The 22793-nt window shown below is 35.6% G+C and overlaps 1 protein-coding gene across 1 annotated transcript in view; it reads left to right on the forward strand.

The window, feature by feature from the left end:
* Nucleotides 1-22793, forward strand: part of PHKA2 (phosphorylase kinase regulatory subunit alpha 2) — a 113685-nt gene that overhangs the window by 73336 nt on the left and 17556 nt on the right. Inside the window, exons 14-25 of the mRNA XM_044670332.1 lie at nucleotides 3345-3479; nucleotides 4296-4405; nucleotides 5695-5839; nucleotides 6277-6355; nucleotides 8690-8859; nucleotides 9590-9763; nucleotides 15867-15955; nucleotides 17390-17523; nucleotides 19877-20033; nucleotides 21581-21660; nucleotides 22121-22199; nucleotides 22318-22447. Coding sequence (XP_044526267.1) covers nucleotides 3345-3479; nucleotides 4296-4405; nucleotides 5695-5839; nucleotides 6277-6355; nucleotides 8690-8859; nucleotides 9590-9763; nucleotides 15867-15955; nucleotides 17390-17523; nucleotides 19877-20033; nucleotides 21581-21660; nucleotides 22121-22199; nucleotides 22318-22447 — 1482 coding nt within the window. The remainder of the gene's footprint in view (nucleotides 1-3344; nucleotides 3480-4295; nucleotides 4406-5694; nucleotides 5840-6276; nucleotides 6356-8689; nucleotides 8860-9589; nucleotides 9764-15866; nucleotides 15956-17389; nucleotides 17524-19876; nucleotides 20034-21580; nucleotides 21661-22120; nucleotides 22200-22317; nucleotides 22448-22793) is intronic.

A 22793-nucleotide genomic window follows, 5' to 3' on the forward strand; every position in this document is an offset into this window, starting at 1 on the left:
CTCTGAGCCAGTTACAATGAGAGTAAAGTTTAAGCATTGCCTATCACTACCCTCTATCCTCCCCTCTACTGTAAGAGTTTTTCATATCTCTTTAGGCAAGATAATTCATCTCATTCCAGCTATCCCTTCCCCTTTCTCTCAGTTGAATCCTCCTTTTTACCCCTTCATTTTTTTGCATAGCATATTATCCTAATCAGCTTACTTCCCCACCCTCTGTCTATGTACACTCCTTCTAACTACTTTACTATTATTAAGAATTTTTAAGAATTACAAATATCCTCTTTGCATGTAGGAGTACTACAGTTTGACCTTATCGAGTCCCTTAAATTTTCTCTTTCTTATTTACCTTTTTAGGCTTCTCTTAGGTCTCATATTTGGACTTCATATTCTTTGTTTAGGTCTGTGTTTTTCCTCAGGAATGCTTAGAAATCTTCTATCTTATTTAATGTGCATGTTTTCCCCTGAAAGACTATACTCAGTTTTGCTTGATAGGTGACTCTAGGTTGTAAACCTAGATCGTTTGCCTTCCTAAATATCATATTACATGCCTTCTGATCTTTAATGTGGAAGCTTCTAAGTCCTTTGTGATCCCAATTTTAGCTCCATGGTATTTAAATTGTTTCTTTCTGGCTGTTTGCATTATTTTCTCCTGGCATTGGGGCTTTTGAATTTAGATATTATATTCCTAGAGGTTGTCATTTGAGGATTTCTTTCTGGAGGTGATTGTGGAGTCTTTCAATTTCCATTTTATTTTCTTGTTCAAGAATATCTGGGCAGTTTTCTTTGGTAATTTCTTGTATTATGATGTACCAGATTTTTAAATTGTTTCTCCTGAATCTGTTTTTCAGGTCAGTTATTTTAATGAGATATTTCATATTTTCTTCTGTTTTTTTTCATTCTCTTGATCTTGTTTTATTGTTTCTTGGTATCTCATGAAATCTAGCTTCTAGTTACCCAATTCTAATTTTTAAGGAGTGATTTTCCTCCCATCAGCTTTTGAACCTACTTTTTCATTTGGCCCATTTCTTCTTACATTGCTTTCATTTCTCTTCCCTATTTTTCCTTTGCCTCTCTTAATTACTTTTTGGAGTCCTCTTTGAGCTCTTCCAGAATCTGTGTCCAATTCATATTTTTCTTTTGGGCTGTGCATGTATTAGCTTTGTTTTCATTGTCCCCTTCAGTGTCTTTACCTTGTTATTTGTCTCCATAAAAATTTTCTATAGTTAGGTAGTTTTTTTTATTGTTGTCATCTGCTCATTTTTCCAACCTTTTTTTAGGTAGACATTGTTCTCTGGGAGGTTAGGGCATCCTCTTAATCCTCAGCCCTTTCCTTGATGCTACCTTTAACTTTATTTCTTCCAGTTTCAGTTCTGCCAAGATGGTATGATGGCCTGAGGTCTGAGAACTCTGAGAACTACCTCCCATTGATGATTCAATTAACCATTGAGACTGCTGATGGCTGAAATTCTCATCTCAGTCTTGGGTATAGACCTTTGGTCTCACTGTGGACTTGATCAGATCAGGCACAGCTCAGATTCCAGCCTCAGACTTCGGTGAAGCTTTCGGTCTCACTCTGGGCTTGATCAGGTCATGTATATAGCAGTCTGCTCTGCCCTTGAGCCTTTGATGAGAGGCTCAGGGGACCCAGCTTTGGGTCCTCTAACTTCTATTTCCTTGCCACAGGCCCTGGCTGGGACTCCTGACCTCGCTCTAGGCCCACACAGATCAAGCTGCTTCAGAACATACTTTCCTAGGCTCGAATTATAGACCCCTTTTCAGGTTTGCTTGGAACCTCAAGGGTTGTGGGTTGGCTTGAACCTCTATCTTTCCAGGTAGGGTCTTAGAATCTAGATGTTGCATTGAGCTCAGGTTCAAAACTTGGCACAGTAGATATGGAGTAGGGCATGGCTTACTCTTGGCTTACTCTTTACTCCTTGCAGTAGTCTCCTGCTGTCTGTGCTCCCCTCTCACCCCAGTGCCCCAGATTCTCTGCCTACCTTTAGGTTTTTCTCTTCTTGAAAGCTGCTTCACTGTCTCCTTGTTGGTTCTTTCACTCCTGCATCCTTTTTTAAGATTAGTTAGAGGGGATTCATGGTGATTTCTAGCTTCCCTGCTTCTACACCACCATCTTGGCTGTGCAACTGGAAGACTCTATGAATTAGTCTTCTTAAAGTGCAGCTCTGTTCACATGACTTCCTAGCTCAAGAACTATCAATGGCTTTTCATTGTACTCTTAAGATTAAGTACAAATTTAATCCTGATGTTCATATCCTTCCAAAATTTACCCTTGTCTATCTTTCTGGCCTTATGTATTCTACATTCTTAAAATTTTTTTCTAATTACATGTAAAAACAGGTTGTTTTTTAAAATATTTTTTAAAACTTTAAGTTCCTAATACCCTCTTTTCAATCCCCTCTCATTGATAAGTCAAGCATTTTGATATAGGTCAAAAATCTGCAGTCACATAAAACATATTTCTATATTAGTCATGTTATGAAAAAAAAACAGACGAAAAACTCTAGGAAAAATAAAGACACCAATGCACTGTTGATAGAGTTGTGAACTGATCGAACCATTTTGGAGACCAATTTAAAACAATGCCTAAAGGGTATAAAATTGTGCATCCCCTTTGACCTAGCAATACCACTACTACTAGGTCTGTTTCCCAAAGAGGTCAAAGAAAAGGGAAAAGAATCTATTTGTACAAAAGTATTTATAGAGCTCTTTTTTGTGGTAGCAAGGAATTAGAAAGTGAGGGAATGCCCATCAATTAGGGAATGGCTGAAAAAATTATGGTTATTGGAACTATTGTTGGAATACTATTGTGCTATGAAACATGATAAGCACTCAGAAAAATCTGGTAAGACTTAAGATGAATTGATGTGAAGTGAGCCATGCCAGGAAGACAAGTGTCCATAGTAATGTTATATGATAATCATCTGTGATATTGTGAGTAATAATCTAAGACAATTCCAAAGGACTCATGATGAAAAATGCTATCCACAATCAGAGATAGAAATGTTGGAGTCTAAATGCAGATCGAAGCATACTTTTGCTTTAACTTTCCTTATTTTTCTTGGGTATTTTTTTTTCTTTCTCTTTCACAATAGTCCTTCTAGTGCCTTATTTGTTTTCTTATCTTTTATACAATGATTGACATGAATGGTGTCCATTAAAATTGATATCAATTGAGTGAAAATGCTTTCATTTGAGTCCTAATTATGCTACTTGTACACAGAAGATTTGAGATGACAATTTTTGACAGAGGCAATGAAAGATATGTGACTAATGAAAATTAAAAACTAAGCATCCAAATCTTTATTCTGTGCTCTCTTCTTTCCTAGTCACTGTTTTGGCAGAATCAAATAAAATTAAGGAATTGCTAACAAAGCATGGATTCAGTGTGCAGAGCATTGCTGACATCCACCCAATCCGAGTACAACCAGCTCGAATACTTAGCCACATATACGCTAAGCTTGGTAGGTTTATAAAGTTGTTATCCAATGTTTTGGTGAAAAACTTAATTTGATTTCCATTTCCACAGTATCTGTGTGTAGGTATAAAGAAATAGAAGTGTCATCATTTTATCAAACTCTCAATGCTGTTTGTAAAAAATGGTTGTGAGAAAATATCCATGATTCTTCCACTCAGGCTTGTGCTAAACTGGTTTCCAGATGGGTTATTTATCACTGCCTAGATATACATATCACAGCCTAGTGCCAAACAATTTATTAAATTCTGTATTGAAAATTACAACTAATCACGTAGAGATAGGGGTGGGGCAAGGCACCTCTAATTTCATTGATGTAGGGAACTCCTGCTGGAGAAATGCCTTCTGCCAGGATAGCTGGGCACTTGCTCTGCAATTCATAATTATAGAAAATTGTCTAGAAGTCCTGAGAAGTTAAGGACTTGACCAGAATCTTGCTTACTGGTAATTCTAATTTTTTTAACTGTATTATCAGAAAATACCTATTGGTCAAATGAGAAAAGGTGAGTGGACTGCCACGATGCACATAGTTTTAGAAGAAATTAGCATTGGTTTATAATCCCAACTGTTCCATCTAAAACTTCATTGGAAATAATAATATGTAAGCCTTTATTATTTCCTTTCAGGCATATAAATTTTAATAGAAAGTGCTATATATCTCCAAAGAAGTTTTTATTTTTGAGAGTTACAGAAATAAAGTAAGAGTTTGTTTTCTTTATCCTATAACTGGTTTTTTTCCCCCAATATTACTTAGGTTGGTCATAATTACATTTCACTAACCTTGGTTCTTGTCTTTTGTGAAAAGGACGGAATAAGAACCTGAAACTAAGTGGACGACCATATAGACACATTGGTGTTCTTGGAACCTCCAAACTCTATGTGATTAGGAATCAAATATTTGCTTTTACTCCTCAGGTGAGGACAACAAGCCAACAACAAACACGCTTATTTCCTTTTGTTTGAAGATAGGTGCTTAATGAATGCCTGATTGATTGTTAAGCTACCCTTTCTACAGTAATATGTCTATGTTCTGTGTGGCAGACTTGTTTAAAATATAGAAAGCTAGGTAAGGAAAGATACCTAATGTATGTTCTCTGCCTCTGTCTTCCTTTTTCTCTCTTTCTCCATAGTGAGGTGGGGAGACATCACATGTCTCTACTGTGATCTCCTATATTGTTTTCAAATTTCTTAAATTTACCCCATTAAATATATTCTTGCAATTTGAGATATATATATATATATATAAGTTCTTGCAATTTGAGATACATATATATATATATCTCAAATTGCAAGAACTTTGGCTTTAATGCCCTATAAAAGATGAAAGTCTTCATGTACAGACTGCAAGGACTACCTGCATTCCAAAACAATAGTAACTTAAAATTATAGTCCTCCTTTCCTCATAAAGAGCATAATTTTAGAAGTAACAGGATCAACTCACATAATTTTCATGAAATCTGACAAATTATGGAAAGTATTATATAATTTCCAACTATGTATTACTATTTAAAGGAGAAATATATATTTAAATTATTTTTTAAAGAAGAAAAATAGCCCATTGGAAATGAATATTAAATATTTTGGAGAAAGGACAGACCTACCTGTCCCTTCATCTAGGACAATAAAAAAGAAAAAACAAAGTCCTTATTATCTAAGCACAGAATTGAGTATCTTGACTCCCTGAGACATTTTTTAAACTCAACATTCAGTAATTTTCCTCAGAGGTCTGTTTACTTAACCTAGTGTTTGGGGTTTTTTTTCCTTATAAATTTAAACTAGAGCTCCAAGTGCATAAGGTTTTAAAATCCAAGAGAACAAGTTTGACTTTTATTGACTTATGAAACATTATTCCACATTCACTAGAAATCAAGCAAAATTTTGATTTCATTACTCTGTTCTTGCTGTTGTCACTTTAATATAATTCCTAGACATGACAGCCCTGGAAGAAGTAGAAATTAGTTATCGATTTCTTTTTATAGACTTGTTGGGAAAGGAACTTCCTGAAATACTCAAAATAAATCTTAGGAGTGTTCCTTTCCCTTAAGAGCCCACATCAAAATAGCCTCTTAACAGTGTAATTTGTTTTAATGTAGTAAGAGAGGAAAAAAATTGTGAGAAGGCCTCTTAATTTAAAAAATTATTCAGTTGTGACTTTGTAAAGATAAATAAAACTCAGTTTTGCTCATGTGTCTTCTGATCCACAGTTTACTGATCAGCACCACTTCTACTTGGCTCTGGATAATGAGATGATTGTGGAGATGCTTCGGATTGAATTGGCTTACCTGTGTTCACGATGGAGAATGACAGGAAGACCCACTCTCACTTTCCCCATCACTCACACAATGCTCAGTAACTCATGTTTCTTTCGTCTTTAAAAAATGAATTGATTTTGATCCCTTTCAAGATAACTTTCACAATAAGAGTCTTGTATCTTACCTGCTTATTGGTCACATCTTACTTTTAGAGTAGGAATGCTTTTTATTAGAATTATTTAAATGAGACTATATTCTAGAAAATTAATTAAAGATATTTTAAGATTGAGAGCCAGGCCTAGAGACAGGAGGTCCTAGGTTCAAATCTAGCCTCAGCCACTTCCCAGCTGTGTGACCCTGGGCAAGTCACTTGACCCCCATTGCATACCCTTACCACTCTTCTGCTTTGGAGCCAATACACAGTATTGACTCCAAGACAGAAGGTAGGGGTTTAAAAAAAAGATATTTTAAAATACTTGTACAAATGTATTCTTATGCTATGGAAAAATAACTTGCTGCATTTTACCCCTTTAGCAAATGATGGCTCAGATATTGATTCAGCTGTGCTTTCCACAATTAGGAAACTGGAGGATGGATATTTTGGAGGAGCAAGGTAACTCATGATTTGCCAAATTGGGTTTGCTGTTTTGCTTTCTTTTCCTTTATTTATTCATAGAATATATTAATAATAATGGTAGTAATATTCAAAGTAATACCATCAAAGTAATAATAAAATAGATTTTCTTTTCTCTGTCCTTTTCTCATTTGTTCATAGAACACTTATTCAGATATATTAATTTCTGACATTTAATAGTGAAGCAACTAAAAGTTACGAACTTGTGATATAGTGTAGGGGATAGATAAAAAAGTGACTATAATACCTGAGTTTGGTTTTGGAGTCACCCTGCGTGGATATCAGTCCAAATCTCTTATCATCAGTGGAAGATGTACAAATATAAAGACATTAGATTGTCCTTTCCATCTTCAAATCAGCTTCTAACTCTGCCACGGATGAAGAAATTGCCAAAACTCTCAACTCTATTTTCATTACAAGGCCCAGGAGGATCTTTTTGTTACTGTTGTTACTACAGAGCTAGCAGAGGTTGTAATTGCCTTCTGCTTGCTTTTTAGATGGAGGCATAGGGAATGAGTGTGACATTAGCCCTTTTTATATATAAGCTTGGGTTTCCAAGGGTCGTGTCATAGAAGCAGTTCATTTCCTCCTAGGCCCTTTACCTATAATTTGTTTTTTTTTTAAATTTAAGGTTTATATCCATTGCTAAAAAGGGATTTAGCATATATAATCACTTAAAAATGAGGCAGTTAGTTAATGCTTGGATTAAGGCTTTGATACCCAAACAGTTACATTTTCTTAGCTGTGGCTAACAGTGCATATAGGAATATTGTGCATATTCTCAGTCCGTTAATACTTTTTCTATGAAAAACAGAATTCTGTTAAAACAGAAAAAGATAACTTTTGATTAATGAGCACCGTTTCATATTTAAAAGTATAATGTGTAATTTAGGACAAATCACTTAATCACTTAAAAAATGAGGCAGTTAGTTAATGCTTGGATTAAGGCTTTGATACCCAAACAGTTACATTTTCTTAGCTGTGGCTAACAGTACATATAGGAATATTGTGCATATTCTCAGTCCGTTAATACTTTTTCTATGAAAAACAGAACTCTGTTAAAACAGAAAAAGATAACTTTTGATTAATGAGCATCGTTTCATATTTAAAAGTATAATGTGTAATTTAGGACAAAATTTTAAAAATATAAGGGATATAGATACAATCTTAACTATAAATCAATATTTAGTGATTGGTGTATATTAAGCACTCTTATTCTGGAGAAAATATCTCACTAAACAGTGGTTAACAGTTAAAAGCTGTTAACATTTTTTTTCAGTCTTGAGTATGAAATATTATTCTATTTTTGCCTTGAATATTTTTAAATTAAAAGCCATTCCGGGAATATACACATTTCTTGCCATGTATGTGAGAGCCAACTAATAATTTCTTCAACTGTTACTTGTTCAGTAGCAGGGAAAGTGTCTATTTCCAGGCTTGACGGTGTTCACCTTCCTTCTCCGTACTGTTGAATAACCGAGCTTTTTCTCTAGCTCCTTGAATTTTCTTTGCTTTGTGGCAAAAGTGAAAGAATTTTGTGATTTGCTACTCCAGGTCTGGGAGTAAAACTGCCTTGGAGTTTGTAAAAAATCTTTTCTTCCCCTCATATCTCTTTAGCTTGTTACCTTTTGAAGTCAAACTAGTGAGCCTGCTTCTAATTAAATACTTAAATTTACTTAGTAAACAATAGCTATAAGAATTATGACCTAGTTTTTTGAAAGAGGAATCTATTTTTTAACCATACATCTATTCTTCCTCTATTTCCCCCAATTAAACAAAATGAGTCTAAGCAGTAATATATTTTTTTCCATCATAAAATGAGTCTAAGCAGTAATTTATTTTTTCACCATAAAGTATTAGGTCTATAGCAACTGAAGATCTGGTGTTAACTTCCTTAGGAAAATTTTTACTGCTGCCCACAGTGAAATTCTAATTCTAATGGACCTTACTGCTTTTTTCCAAAAGAGACTTTTTTTAGCTTAGTGAAATATTGCTTTTCTAGGATAAAAATAATAAATAATAAACTTTTGGTTCTGGTCATGGTTCAATGAATTGATTCATTCAGATCCATTCTGCTTTGGACTCTTTGGCTTACTGCTTTGTGTATGTTTTTGTTTTTTCTTGACTATTGCCTAGTATTGCCATGTGGGCCAATATAGGTCACAATTTGTCTAACTGGTAAAAAAAAAATATATATATATATATATATGTATATATATATATATATACACATACATATATGTATATACATATACTGGTAAAAGTACATTCTGGATATGAAGATATTTTCTTGTCATTGTTTCTTCTTTACAGAGTAAAATTAGGGAATCTTTCAGAATTTCTTACCACTTCTTTCTATACGGATTTGACTTTCCTGGATCCAGATGGTGATGAGAAGCTATTTGATGATACCAGTGATGGAAGCTACAGTCCTGATAGTGAATATGATCTGGATGGATATTCAGAAGATATCTATAATGAAGGTACATTCTGAAATAATTTTATGTGTTTTGTGAAGCTTGTGAAATTGTGGTTTTGTGATAAAGATGACCATAAACACAAACTCAAAGAATAATTGCCCTTTCAAATATTTATACAAAAAACTTCAGTAAGCAGAATGGTTTAAAATGTATAAGAACAACTTAAAAGCACAGTCTTTGACTCAACTTCCAAGTAATGAAAATGAGAATCCTTCATACACTATACCCTTTAATTTGGGCCTGATGAATATTAGGTTTTAATATTCTGAGTAGATATTCCTCAGATTGTATAGATTTATGATTATAAAATGGTGCTAGCCTAAATGTGAGCATTTGGAGCTGAAATTCAATAATGGAAGTTTTAGTAGTAATAAGCAGAATGTTCTCTCTCCCCACCCCAAAACTGTGCATTGCTCTTATTTTTTCCTATCGATATAAAATTTAGTTATTGGTAGTTAAGGTAAAGATCTACTAAAGCCACTTTTGGTGTTTTGTTGAAATTACTTCTAGCTATTCTGACTTTAGATATTGCATTGTGGCTACATTTTGATTTTTTTTCCTTTAGAGCATAATTATTTTTCCAGAGTAAGGACCAAAGAATAGAGGTATACAAATATTCCCTTATATATTAGTTTAAGTAGTTTTTCTAGTTTGACTTTTATCTGCTATATGTTATGTATCATATTTTTAAGCTTATTTTGATTGAATTTTCTTTATAATTATCTGATTACAGAAAGTCAAGATGAGCTTGACCAGTACATCAGCCATCTGTTACAAAGCACAGCTCTTAAGTGCTATCTCCCAACACTTTCCAAGACTGCTGAAGACCGCCATGTTTTCAGTGCCATTCATTCCACACGGGATATACTTTCTATAATGGCCAAGGAAAAGGGTTTGGAAATTCCTTGTATGCTATTGACTTATCATTCTTATCTAACTAAAAATACTAGTTTATATGTGTCTTTTCAGTCTTGAATATATCATAACCTCACAAGATACTTTAATGTTTAAATTTCTAATTAAATATTGTAAATAATATTGATTTGTTCTTACTATAAATGATAGAACTCTGGCTAATTACTTTAGCAAAAAACTCATTGGCTTGGAATCAAGAGACTTAAGTTTATATTTCTTCCCCTGCCTGGCAATGAGCAATCATTTTACCTGTTTATCTCAGTTTCCTTGTCTATAAAATGATGGGAAGTAGACTCAGTTACGTCTTAGTATCCCTTCCAGATCTAAAATTCTACTTTTATAAAGGCATAATTAGTTATAATTAAATCGCTTTATAGTTCATTTTATTAAATAGACTACACTATCATTTGATGCCTAGCCTAGTGAAATCCAGAGGCTCATGAACAGAAGATTGGCTGCCAAGTGATAATCTCTTTTTCTTCCATATTAACTGACAAAGGCCATTTACTAAGGCATGAAGGTAACATGGAGGCAGCATGTATACCAGTGAACTCTAGTATATACTTAAATTATTCAAGTATATAACAGGAGAGGGAGAGTATTAAAAAATAGCTCCATAAGGGATTGTATTATTTATCTTCTGTAATTCTAAACACAGGCACGTATATAACAAACATTAGGTGTTATTTTAATTAGCCTTATAATAGAGCTAATTATTATATAAATTTGGGTAGAACATGAATCATTCATCCCCTTTAAAGAGAAGCACATATAACATGAAAAACATATACAGAACATAAAAAAAAAATAGTATCCCAGAATCTACCTCAGAAACTATTTAGTCTTATCTGTTCTGACTTGGAATCTCCTTGATAATATCCTAGCCAGTGCTAGAAGACTCCTTGGGTAAGTGGGGAAAACTACTGCTTCTTAGATAACGCACTTCCTATCATACAAAATTCTACCTCTCTGCCATTTGTACCCTTTGCTTCTAGTTCTGCATTCTGGAGCTAAGCAGAATAAGGCTAACTCCTCTTTTGCTTTCTAGTTGTTTTCACTGTGTTCATAAACAGCTATCCAGTTCCTTTCCTCCTAAATCTTGTCTTTTCAAGGTTATACTTCCCCAGTTCCTTCCACCCATCATCAGGTGTCATGGTTTCCAGTCTTCTTCCCATCCTGGGAATCTGCTTTAGGCCATGTTCCAGAGGGGCAGTATACTTTCTAAAATGTGATGTCCAGAACTTAAACATAATGCTCCAGATGTTAGCCACAACAAAGTGCAGAGGGACCAACAGCCTCTACTGCTAAGACAATACAGATTAAGATCATGTTCACTTTTTTTTGGCTGTCATCTTACAGGGATGAAATCATATTAAATATGAAGCCTTGAATACTCAGATATTTTTCACAAGAAAAACTCCTGACCCATGCCCTAGTCTAGTCTTCCTAGTTCTGCAGTTGATTTTAAAAATTCATATGTATTATTTTTTATATATCAGCTAAATTTCATCTGACTAAATTTGACCCATCGTTTTTGCCCTCTTTAGGGATCACAGTTCCAATCTAGATATTTCTAGATCCAATCCAATACTAGATATTTCTTCCTACTTTGTATCTTCCTCAGATTTTTAGAAACACACTATCTAGGCCTTAATCCAGGTCATTGCTAAAAAGAGTGAAGAGAATAAGGACAGGAGAATAGATATGATACCTTGTCAATTTAACCGGATTCCATTAATTATCTGACTTTTGGTCTGGTTTTTCAGCCATTTCTGAATACACCTAAATTATATTGTCAGCCAACTCACTTCTTCCTGTGATTATCTAAAAGGAAATCTTTGTTCAACTACTTGTTGAAATTTATATATATATATATTTATGTCATTTTGATCTGTCAGTCTGGAAATCTGATAAGAAAAGAAATGAGATTTATTTAGTATGGCTTTTTCTCTCTCTCTTTTTAAAGCCCTTACCTTCTGCCTTAGATTTAATACTAAGTATTGGTTCCAAGACTTAAAGAATAGTAAGGTCTAGGTAGTTGAGGTTAAGTAACTTGGGTCACAGAGAAATGAAGTGTTTGAGATGACTTTTTCTTAGTTACCTTGGGCTTATTATAGTGATACTCTCATCTCTTCCTAAGTGTTTAGAAAAACTCATCCTTTGATAATTCAGTCTAGAATTCTGCCTGAGGTAAAAGGCAAATTGAGCAACCTAGAGTTTGAAGAATTTGCCTTCTGCCTCTTTAAAAAAAATCACTTTGGGCTTTTGTTACTTATTGGTTCTGCAGCCCTTGTCTCTTCTGCCCAAATTTCTCAAAAATCACTGACACATCATTTATAAATCACATCCTTTCATTTCCCTGAATTGTAGTTCATGTTGGCTAGGCAATTTCAACTTATTGAGAGTTCCTATATATTCTCTTAAAACTGTTCCTGGAATTCAATTTCCTATTTAACCTTTTGCTCTATCTAGCCCAACCTGAGGATCATTTTTCTTAGGAGAGAAAAACAAAAATAAATATTGACCAATTCTTCTACTGTCCATCATCCATTATTGTCATTTCCCTCTCCCCAAACAGTCTTCTTTCATATTCACCTTCTTCTTACTCCCAATTTTAAAAGGCTCTTTTGTTATCATTCACATTCATCATATGCCTCAGCCCTTTTTGTTTTTCAGCATGCCTAATATTCTTAGAGGATTGCTTCTTTCTTCTGTATCCATCCTCAGTTTCTCTTTCTTCACTTTAATCTTCTGTACATATATTTTCAAGTCTTGTTAGTTGATAAGTCGTTCCTCATTTTCTTCTTCATAAAATTATAGATTAGACCAGAAGGGACCTGAGAGATCATCTAATACATTGTACCTTTCAAAAAAAATTTTTTTTTCACTTTAGAACAAAGATTCTTTACCTGGGATTTTTTCATTCATTTTTTAAAAGTATTTTGATAGCTTTTGTCAATATAATTTGCTTCCTTTATGATCCTGCCTTTTAATTTATGCATTTAAAAACATTGTTCTAAAAGAGATTCCATAGTCTTTACCAGATTGCCATTGAGTTCTGTGAAACAAAAAAAGATTCCTAATACCTGTTGTAGAATCTTGGACAATGAGGTCCTTTCCACCTTGTATTTCATTCATATCAAACTCCTTGAATTTCATTCTCCTGAAATCAAACTATTATCCTTACCTTCTTTATCCATCACTAACTTTAATATAGACTGGTCTTATCCTCCCCAGCACATTTCTGCTTTAGCAACTAGTTATTTGAGTAGTTGCAACAGTGAATTTATATCACCATTGAAACAAAATATTTAAGGCTTGATTTTCACTTCTAATCATCTTCTACACATCCTGCCATGAACTTAACATTATTTTCTTGTAACTCACGATAAAAAAAATGGCAGGGGTAATAGTTAATAGGCTACTAATTAGAGAACAAAATTTCCATTTATAGTTATGAAGACCCTCAAAAAGCAGAAACAGTCTACACGATTTAAAAATGCTCAGCATTTGCTGAAGTAGTGCCATTCACAGAGATTTTTATAGTGCCTTCTCCATGGCATTATTAAGGAGGAAATTTTTCATAAGAAAATTAGAAAAACATGAAATATATTACCTGTCAGATTTATGGATAGAAGAATTTATGAGCCAATAAGAGATGGAGAGCGTTATGAGATATAAAATCATTTTGAGTACATTAAATTGAAAATTTTTTGAACAAATTAAAAAAATATTGCCAAGATTAGAAAGAAAGCAGAAAATTGGGAAAATTTTTTCATAGACAGATAGAGGTCTCATGTCTAAAATATGTAGAAAACTTTGTCGAATCTATAAGAATAAGAGCCATCCCCCAACTGATAAGTGGGCAAAATATGTGGACAAATAGTTTTCAGATGGAAGAAATCAAAGCCTATATATGGCTTCAGTACATATGGCATATGAAAAAATGCTCTAAATCACTGCTGATTAGAGAAATGCAAACCAAAACCATAGTAAGGTATCATCTCACATCCATCAGATTGACTAAAATGGCAAAAGAGCAAAATGACAAATGTTGGAGGGGGTATGAAAAAATGGGGGCAGTAACACACTGTTGATGGAAATGTGAACTGATCTAGCCATTTTGGAGAGCAATTTGGAATTATACCCAGAGAGTTATTAAACAGTGTATATAACCTTGGATTCAGCAATACTGTTCCTGAATCTGTTTCCCTAGGTGATCAGGGAAAAAGGAAAAGAATCTCTATATTACAAAATATTTGTAGCAGCTCTTGTTTTACTGGCAAAGAACTGGAAGTCAAGGGGATTCCATCAATTGGGGAATGGCTAAATAAATTGTGGTATATGATTGTGATGGGCTACTACTGAGCCATAAGAAATTATAAGCAGGTTAATTTTTTTAAGTCTTGGAAAGAACTACATGAGATAATGAAAGGTGAAACAAATAGAACCAAGAAAACATTATATACAGTTACAGATTTAAAATTTGAAGAATAACTTTCGAATGCTCACCTCCAGATAATGAAGTGAAAAATGGAAACACAAAAGACATAATTTACATATACATTTATATTTGCCGGTTGAATGCCATTTGTGGTAAAAATGCCATTTTTAGTAAAATAAATTTTACTAAAAATAAAATTAAAAAAATTTTTAGAAAGGGAAAAAGTTTTGCAAAAGAAATTATTTAATTACATTCAGATTAAAGTCACTAAGATTAGAACCAAGAGCTTCTCTTTTTCTTTGTTTGTGTCCAAAAAAGACTAAAGGATAGACCAAAAATATTATTCCCAGAAATGGAAGGCAATTTACTAATCTAAGTGCCACTCCTTCTTTCTTGCAAGTAGCCTGGCAGAGGAAGTAGACAGTATTTGGCAGAGAGGGTGAAAAAAGGGGATAATGATTATATAAAAGAATAATAAAACCATTTCAAGCCAATGCATCATTCAGGCAACTAATATTATTCAGTTGTAGTTGCCTAGCAAATAATGTTACTCTTAGTTGTCAACCTAGGTCACCTTCCCCAGAGCTCTATCTCAGAATACATTCAAATATCCTTTGCCTTTGGCCGAGGATTTTTCCTTCTTAACTCTTTACATTATTCTTGTGAATGAGCCCCAGGAAGTGCTAAGCCTCACAAAATGTTCTTATGAGGGAAGGAAGTAAAAGAGAAAACAAAGGCTAATACTGTGCACTTCTTGATACCATCTTGGTACAATGGCAGAAAGACAACAGGTGACAAACCAATTAAGGATGCAGGGTAGCACCAGTCTGAACCCAGGAACTAAAGAGGTGCTGGAACCTCCATCTCAAAAATCGGGGCTTAGCTGTTCTCGAAATTTAGATATTAGTCAAGGAGGAGGCTGCAGAGTTAAGATTAAGAGTCCCTTCTTTGGAGCCATGTGAGAGGGAACTCACACCTTGAGTCTAGTGCAGTTCAGCAAAGCCAACCCACAGGACAGGATCCCTTATAGCCCCTCTCTGTGGCCTGGATGATAAAATATATATTTATTGTTCTGGTTCTTCTGATGTCATTAGCAATTGAATTTTCATTCATCATTTTATATAATGGCTAGTCTTCCAGAAAAGTCCTACTCTGAAGCTTTATAATGATAGGGAATTGGCTTTGAGTTTCCCGGTGATAGAGCAGTAGAACAGCGCTGCCAAGTCCAGGTAAAGAATCTCCCATTAGTTGTCAGAGGTCAGCTATCCCCAGTAAGTTGGCCCCCTAGTGATGAAGTGCTTTTTGCCTATAGCAATTTGTTAAACTTGTCTCCTGAGGTATGGAGGGAGCATAGTCCCCTGCCTCCTAGATGGAGTCACAAAACTCTGAAGCATGATAACATAAATAGAGTAACTCTTGTCCTGATTTCTCACTGGCTTTAGAAAGTAAAACTTCCCTATTCCCCTTGGGTGACAATGAATTTTAAAATCCAACTACAAGAGATAGACCACAGAGCATGAAGTCATAGACATTTCTGGAATCAGCTTTTCCTGGACACAGTACTTTTATTACCTGATTGCTTGAGGATTAGGGGGGAAATATTTTATTACCTTCCCTTAAGAAGCCTCATTTTCATTATTTTGCTTTCCAGGTGTTTCCATATCCTTGCCAACTAAGGTTCTAAGTGCCCATCGGAAATCATTGAACCTTGTTGATTCTCGACAACCTCTCCTAATAAAGGTAATATGTTTGGAATGTTAGACCTCCCAAAATAACACTCTTATATCCCTGTTACATTTCTGAAAACTGTTTCTTTTTTTTTTCCTTATTTTTCAAACCTTCTGCCTTCTGCCTCAGAATCAATACTGTGTAACAGTTCCAAGCCTGAAGAGTATTAAGGGCTAGGCATTGGGGATCAAGTGACTTGCCCAGGGTCACACGGCTGGGAAGTGTCTGAGGCCAGATTTGAACCTAGGACCTCCTGTCTCTAGACCTGACTCTCAATCCACTGAGCTACCCAGCTGCCCCCACCGTATTTATTTTTTAGAAACCATCCACTAGTACTGCTGAGGAAGCCAAACTAGAATGAGGAATTACATTTTTTTTTCTGTGTCTGCTAGCTAGGGATAATCATTTTAGAGAAACAAGATAAGTAAATGTTACTGCTTCTAATTTTTTAAGTAATAAAATGATATATGAGAACTCTAGGGAGAAAAATATATAAAGATGTTTGCCAGTAATTCCCCAAATACCAAATGTTTTATCCTTGAAAAGCTGATAGGTAAACTCTGGCACCTATGATGGGGAAGGAAGCAAGTATTTTGTTGCTTAATATAACAACTATGTGCCAAGAATTGTGCTAACCAGTTTGCAAATATATCCCATTTGATCCTTATAGCAGCCTTATGAGGTAGATGCTATTATTTTTCCAATTTTATAGTTGAAAAAACTGAGGTAGACAGAGGTTAAATGAAGTTAATGAGACACAGGTTAAATTGCCCAGGGTTACACAGCTAGTAAGTGTCTGAGGTCACATTTAAATCTAGGTCTTCCTCCAGGACTAGCACAGAAATGTGAATAATGATTCCTTAGCCTTTAAGCTGGTCAGCCTATCCTGCATTATTAGAGGCCTGAAAATTATTGATAAGAAAACCTTTTATTCCAATTTGGACAGCAGTATCCGGGACGTAATCTTTGTTGTAACACGGACAACACTTACACAATGATTCAAACCTAATGGTGCCTAATAAATAAAGCCCTTGTCTTATGAGGTTTTAGGCTAATCTCTTATGTCATGGGCATAAAAACCAGCACATTTCTCTAACCTGAGCCATTCTGTCTGTTGTAAAACAGTATATGATATAGTGCCAGAAAAGGGAAGTTTATGTGTATAAATTATAAGCAACACACAGAAGATCTGTGATTTTTGTCAATGTAGGAGAACTCTAGTGGGGGAAATGCTTCTATAAAAAGAGCCTTCAGTCTGTCTGCTTGACTTTGGAGGTAAGTTTGAACCTTGTAACTGTGAGCCCGTCTTTCTCTACATTCTCTACATGTTAGTTCTACAGAAAGCGGGGCACAGAAAGGCAGTCCAATAACCAAATTGGTAGGTTTTTCTTTTGTTTAACTTCAGTGTTTTCAGTTTAATTTTAATACTTTACTTGGCTTTAACAGACTTCAGAAACTGATGTGCATTGGCCCAAAGATGCCCATGGAGATCTTGACTGTGAGAAGCTGGTGGAGCAACTGAAGGAATGCTCTAATCTTCAGGACCAGGCAGATATCTTGTATATTCTTTATGTCTTAAAGTAAGTGATCAGCATTCAGTAGGTTGGGTATTAATGCTTTACCTTCACAGTTTAACAACCTTTAGGGCCAATCATTTACTAGGTGTTTGAGACACAAAGACAAGACCAAGGCCCTGCTCTCAAGGACCTTACAATTTAATAGAGAAAAGGACAAATACACAATTCTTATATAAGGAGGAGGTCCAGGAAAAGTGCTATGAGAAATCTGAGGATGGAATACTCACTTTCCCCCAATGGGAATAATGTAGTGAGAGAGACTTTGTGGAGAACATGGTATCAACTGATGTGAGTTGGGCCTTGAAGAAAGAAAGGCATTTCTACAGAAAAAGGGAAGAAGTCTATTTTAGGTTCAGAGAAGAGTGAGAATGAAGATGTGGAAATGGGAAGAGGAAGATGGGCACACAGGACTGAGAGAGTAATTTGGCTGGTATGTTAAATTTCCAAGAGAGACAGAGTAGGAGATATGGCTAAGGCAGGTAGTTTGGAACCAGCTTGGAGAGGACCTTACGTGCCCTCTGCTGTCTGAGATGAGGGGTTTATACTCTCTTTGGTAGGCGATGGGGAGCAGGGAGGATAGTGGTGAGTGATCATCAGCATGGTGCATTAGGATAATTAACAGTATTGTGGGTGTATTAGAGGAAGTTGGAAGCAAAAAAATAGGTGGGAGGCTATGATAATAGTCTAAGAGGAGTTGGATGATGGCATAAACTAGGGTGATTGTAGAATAGAGATGAGGGATCTGGAGGTAGCAGGGATTTCAGACATCATCTTGTCCAATATCCTTATTTTATAAATGAAGGACCTAAGGTCCTAAAAGGTTGAGTGACTGCTAATATCACAGAAGTAGTGTCAGAGATGATATTTGATCCCAGGTCCTCTTGATTCTCTTTACACTATCCCATGGGGTGGGACAGATGTGGAAGTTCTTATAGAAGTAGTCCTTTCAAGAATGGTTGTTGATTGTATGTTTGCGGTGAGGAAGAGAGAATGCTCAAAGATGATTCTAATGGTACAACTCTGAGAGTGAAAAATTGAGGTATTTTGAATTTCGAGAATTATCAGACACATTTATGTTGGGTTGAGTTTATGTATTTCAAGTGCTTTGCAAATCTTTAAATGTTACATTGAGGTAGTGGGATACAGTGGAAAGAATAATGTCTCGGGAGTCAGAAACGCTGGATTTTTACCCTCCTCACCTCTGAGGTCTATTGTATGTATGATCTTGGGTAAGTCCTATAACTTAGCCTTATCTAACTAGGACTCAAACTAGCAAACCTCTTAAATTCCCTTTTAGGTCTGGATCTATGATCCTATATAGAAATGTCACTTATGATGATTCCAAGTAAGGCCAAAAATACTGTCAAGACACTGTCATTGATTACTTTCCATTATCCCATATCATTTGTACAAAACCTTTCCAATTTAATATATTCTAAATTATCCATTTTACATTTCACAATGCTTTCTTCTCCTATCCATAAATCTGATAGATAATACTTTTCTATTCTGTTCTGTTCTATTCCGATTCCATTCTATTCTATTCTTATTAGTTTATATCTCTCTTGATTCCTAGGTCATGTATCCATTTTTGTCATATCTTGGTAAATGTAAGATATTGGCCCATGTCTAGTTTCTATGAAACTGTTGTCCAGTTTTCCCAAGAAATTTTTACAAAATAGTGAATTCTTATTCCAAAAACTTGGAATATTACCTTTGTCAAACACAAATTTACTTTGACCTTTTATTAAAAGACTGTTTGTTATATGTCTATTTAGTTTCATTGATCTATTTTTTAGTTTCTTAACCTGTACCAGATAGCTTTAACAATTACTGATTAATAATATACCTTGAAATACTGCTAAATCTTCTTCCTTAACATTTTTCCCATTATTTCCTTTAATATTCTTGTTCTTTTGTTTTTTCAAATGAATTTAGTTATTATTTTTTCAAAAAGAGACTGTACAAGATATATTTAGAAGCAGTTGATGAGATGTCCAAACAGCTGACACCCTGTAGATTGCAAAACTTTTTACATTTTAGCCATACCAGTTCAAGAGATATTTCACACAGAAAAGCCTCATTCATACAAATCCCCAGATTGGTATACTATTGCTATTTAAAATAGAACAAGTTAACCTAGGTTTTCACATTTTAATGAGTTTAGACCTGTAAGATGATGTGACAAAGAATTCTTTGTAATTTTTTTATAGATGTCTCTTTGCTAAATAAGACATGAAGTAATAGTTGTCCATATCTAATTCTCCTGTGCTACAGAGAAATGCAGATTCTAAAACTTGAACTCCCTCATTTTGCAGCACATCCCTAACAAAAATATTTGTCTCTTCCCTTTCAGGGGCCCTGACTGGGATACAAATCTTTCCGGACAGCATGGTGTCACCGTTCACAATCTTCTTAGTGAACTCTACCGAAAAGCAGGCTTAAACAAAGAATGGGGCCTGATTCGTTACATCTCAGGGCTGCTAAAGAAGAAGGTCGAAGTTCTTGCAGAGGTGTGAGAGAAGCATAGTTGTTTATCATGATTATTCTGGCTTTATGTAACAAAAAACTGTTCTTGAAACTAAGTCTTGAAACATTTCCCCAGTACTCAGGAAACAGATTCATTCTCATATTCTCTTTGTGTGTTTGTCTCTCTCCGTCCCTTCCCTTCTATATCATATGTATTTAATATTACATGTATACATATATGTATACTGTAGATTTGTAATTATCAAACACTTAGACTAGAATTCTCTCTGAGTATTCTCCATGGAATAGGTCATCTTAAGTGTCCACAGGCTGTGCCACATAGTATTTGATAGGTCCCACCAAACTGGAAAGGTTTCAAGCATGAGCCTGGCAATGAATTTTGTCACCTTTTGTCTGAGGACCAGCTTAGCTAGGTTTCGAGACATATCATCAGGCTGGCTGCAAGGTAATGAATTGTTCGGGCCTGACACCTTTCAGAGACTTAACTATCAAGTCACAAAAAAGCGTTTTGCTTCTCTGAAGAGAGTATCCACAGGCAGTGAAACCACAGAAAGAACCTTCATGTTTGGAAATTTTGTTTTCTGAAACTGAAAAATGAACTCATCAAAGATGAATGGAGGTAAAGTTTAGCACTTCTTGTTTCCTCCATTTTTGCTCTTTCCATATCATCAACTTGGTAGAAAAAGTGAGTTGTCTAATTTGTAGATGATTAGGGCCCTTTTCTTCTCCTTGCCACCATCAGAAATAAGCTAAGAAAATGGAACAAACCTCTAGCAAGTTCATTTTGTTCCTTTTTTGAAACTCTGGGACCAGACTTGTTAAAAGAAGGAAAGAAATTAAAATGTATTATAGTAAACCTCAATTATCTGTCATTCTGCTAATGAGATATCTTTATTAGCTGGCACTTTCACACAGCTGTAATCATAATTTAGACCCCAAGGCTTCTGGACTGTTCTCAGAATCACTCTAAAGAGTGATTACATTACAGCTAACATTGTTAGTAGTCATAAATGTATTATTATTTTGAAAAGACAAGATGTTTTAAATAACATCAAAGTTAGGACTAGATATGGAAGAGACAGGTGTGGGGAATACAGCAAGAAGCTCTTTGTAATCTGTTTTTTTAAAAACTTGAAAATCCCACACACTCTCCTTGGCATACAATTAATCAACATACATTTATTATGTACCTACTGTCTACTAGACACAGTGCTAGGGGTACAGAAACAAGCAGTGAAACAATCCCTACTTTCAAGGAACATGGAGGTAAGTACAGTAGGATATTAGGTCACGTAGGTGATAGTAAAACTTTAAAAACTCTAGGGAAAAGTGACATTATTTTTCAGACCTTGCTTAGGACATACCAGTGCTTTATCATTCCTCTGTGTAGTATATATAGTCATTGTCCCTGAACCAGGCCATCCCATGGCAAGCCTTCTGTTCCCCCTCCTCGTAGTGAAGAGCTGAGAGGTCCCTGGAATGGTGCTGGCCTGAAAGTGGGTATTCTTGCTGTGTTGAAGTTCTTAGTGGTAACCCTTTGTCACGTTGCTCCCTTTCGGTGTGTATATAGGCGTGCACAGACTTGCTGTCACACCAGAAGCAGCTCACAGTAGGCCTGCCTCCAGAACCCCGTGAAAAGACCATCTCTGCGTAAGTCCCCCATCTGCCCACTTTCCCTCTCTGCCAGCAAGGCCCAGACCCTTAAACTAGCCTGCCATCAATTAGGCGTGGAAGTGCCGCCGACATAGAACAGCATCTCAGCCTGTCACCCCAGCCTTAATAGTGACCCTGCTTAGGGGAGCGGCATGGAATCGAGGAGGGAGTGCTGGACTTGGGGTCTAAGTCTACTTCTAACTTATTAACCATGGGTTATTTACTTAACCTTCCTGAGCCTCAGTTTCTTTAAAGGTAAAATGGGAATAACAGGAACTATCATGAAGCTGAAATAAAATAATATCTTTCAAAACCTTAATGCCTAATCTAGATAGCAGTTATTATTTGGGGCTTATAAGGTAACCATTATCTACAAGTGAAATATAAATTCTAGAAAGATGTGGAAGTGAATGTTTGTGCCAATTGTGTTGTTTTACTGTATGATTCTCTTCCCCAGGCCTCTTCCCCCTGAAGAGCTGACCCGCCTTATCTATGAAGCCAGCGGGCAGGACATCAGCATTGCGGTCCTCACGCAGGTTAAGATTCCAGAGGGGAGAGAATCCTACTTGCTTCCCTTTCTTTAAACGGGTGCCAGGGCCTGGGCTGAAACCATCTGTTTTACCTGTGCTGACTCACCTTCCTTGTTCCCGCCAGGAAATTATGGTTTACTTGGCCATGTACGTCAGGTCTCAGCCCAGCCTCTTTGTGGAGATGCTCAGGCTCCGGATCGGCCTCATCATCCAGGTGATGGCCACTGAGCTGGCCCGGAGTTTGAATTGCTCAGGTAAAGACTCCTCTTGAATGTCACGGGGACAAGGAGGCAAGAAGAGCCGCTTCTTCCAGCTGATACAGAATTGTTGATCACCAAAGGACAAAAATATCCGAATCAATCTACTTCTACTCATTCCACAAAGTATTATATTACAGTATCTAATCTGTAATGAAACTCCAGGTTTCTGAGACATGGGGTAACAAGGGGGTCAATGGTCACAATATATAACCTATGCCATTTTGAATCACTCTCTGAAATTTAATTCCAATGTGTTTCACTTCATAGCGAAGAGTCGTGGTAATGCTGTAGTTATGTCATTTATTTGTTCATATGGGAGCAAACATGGGAGGGGTCTTAA

Source organism: Gracilinanus agilis, chromosome 3, assembly GCF_016433145.1.
Source record: "Gracilinanus agilis isolate LMUSP501 chromosome 3, AgileGrace, whole genome shotgun sequence".
In the NCBI taxonomy this organism is placed as follows: Eukaryota; Metazoa; Chordata; class Mammalia; order Didelphimorphia; family Didelphidae; genus Gracilinanus; species Gracilinanus agilis.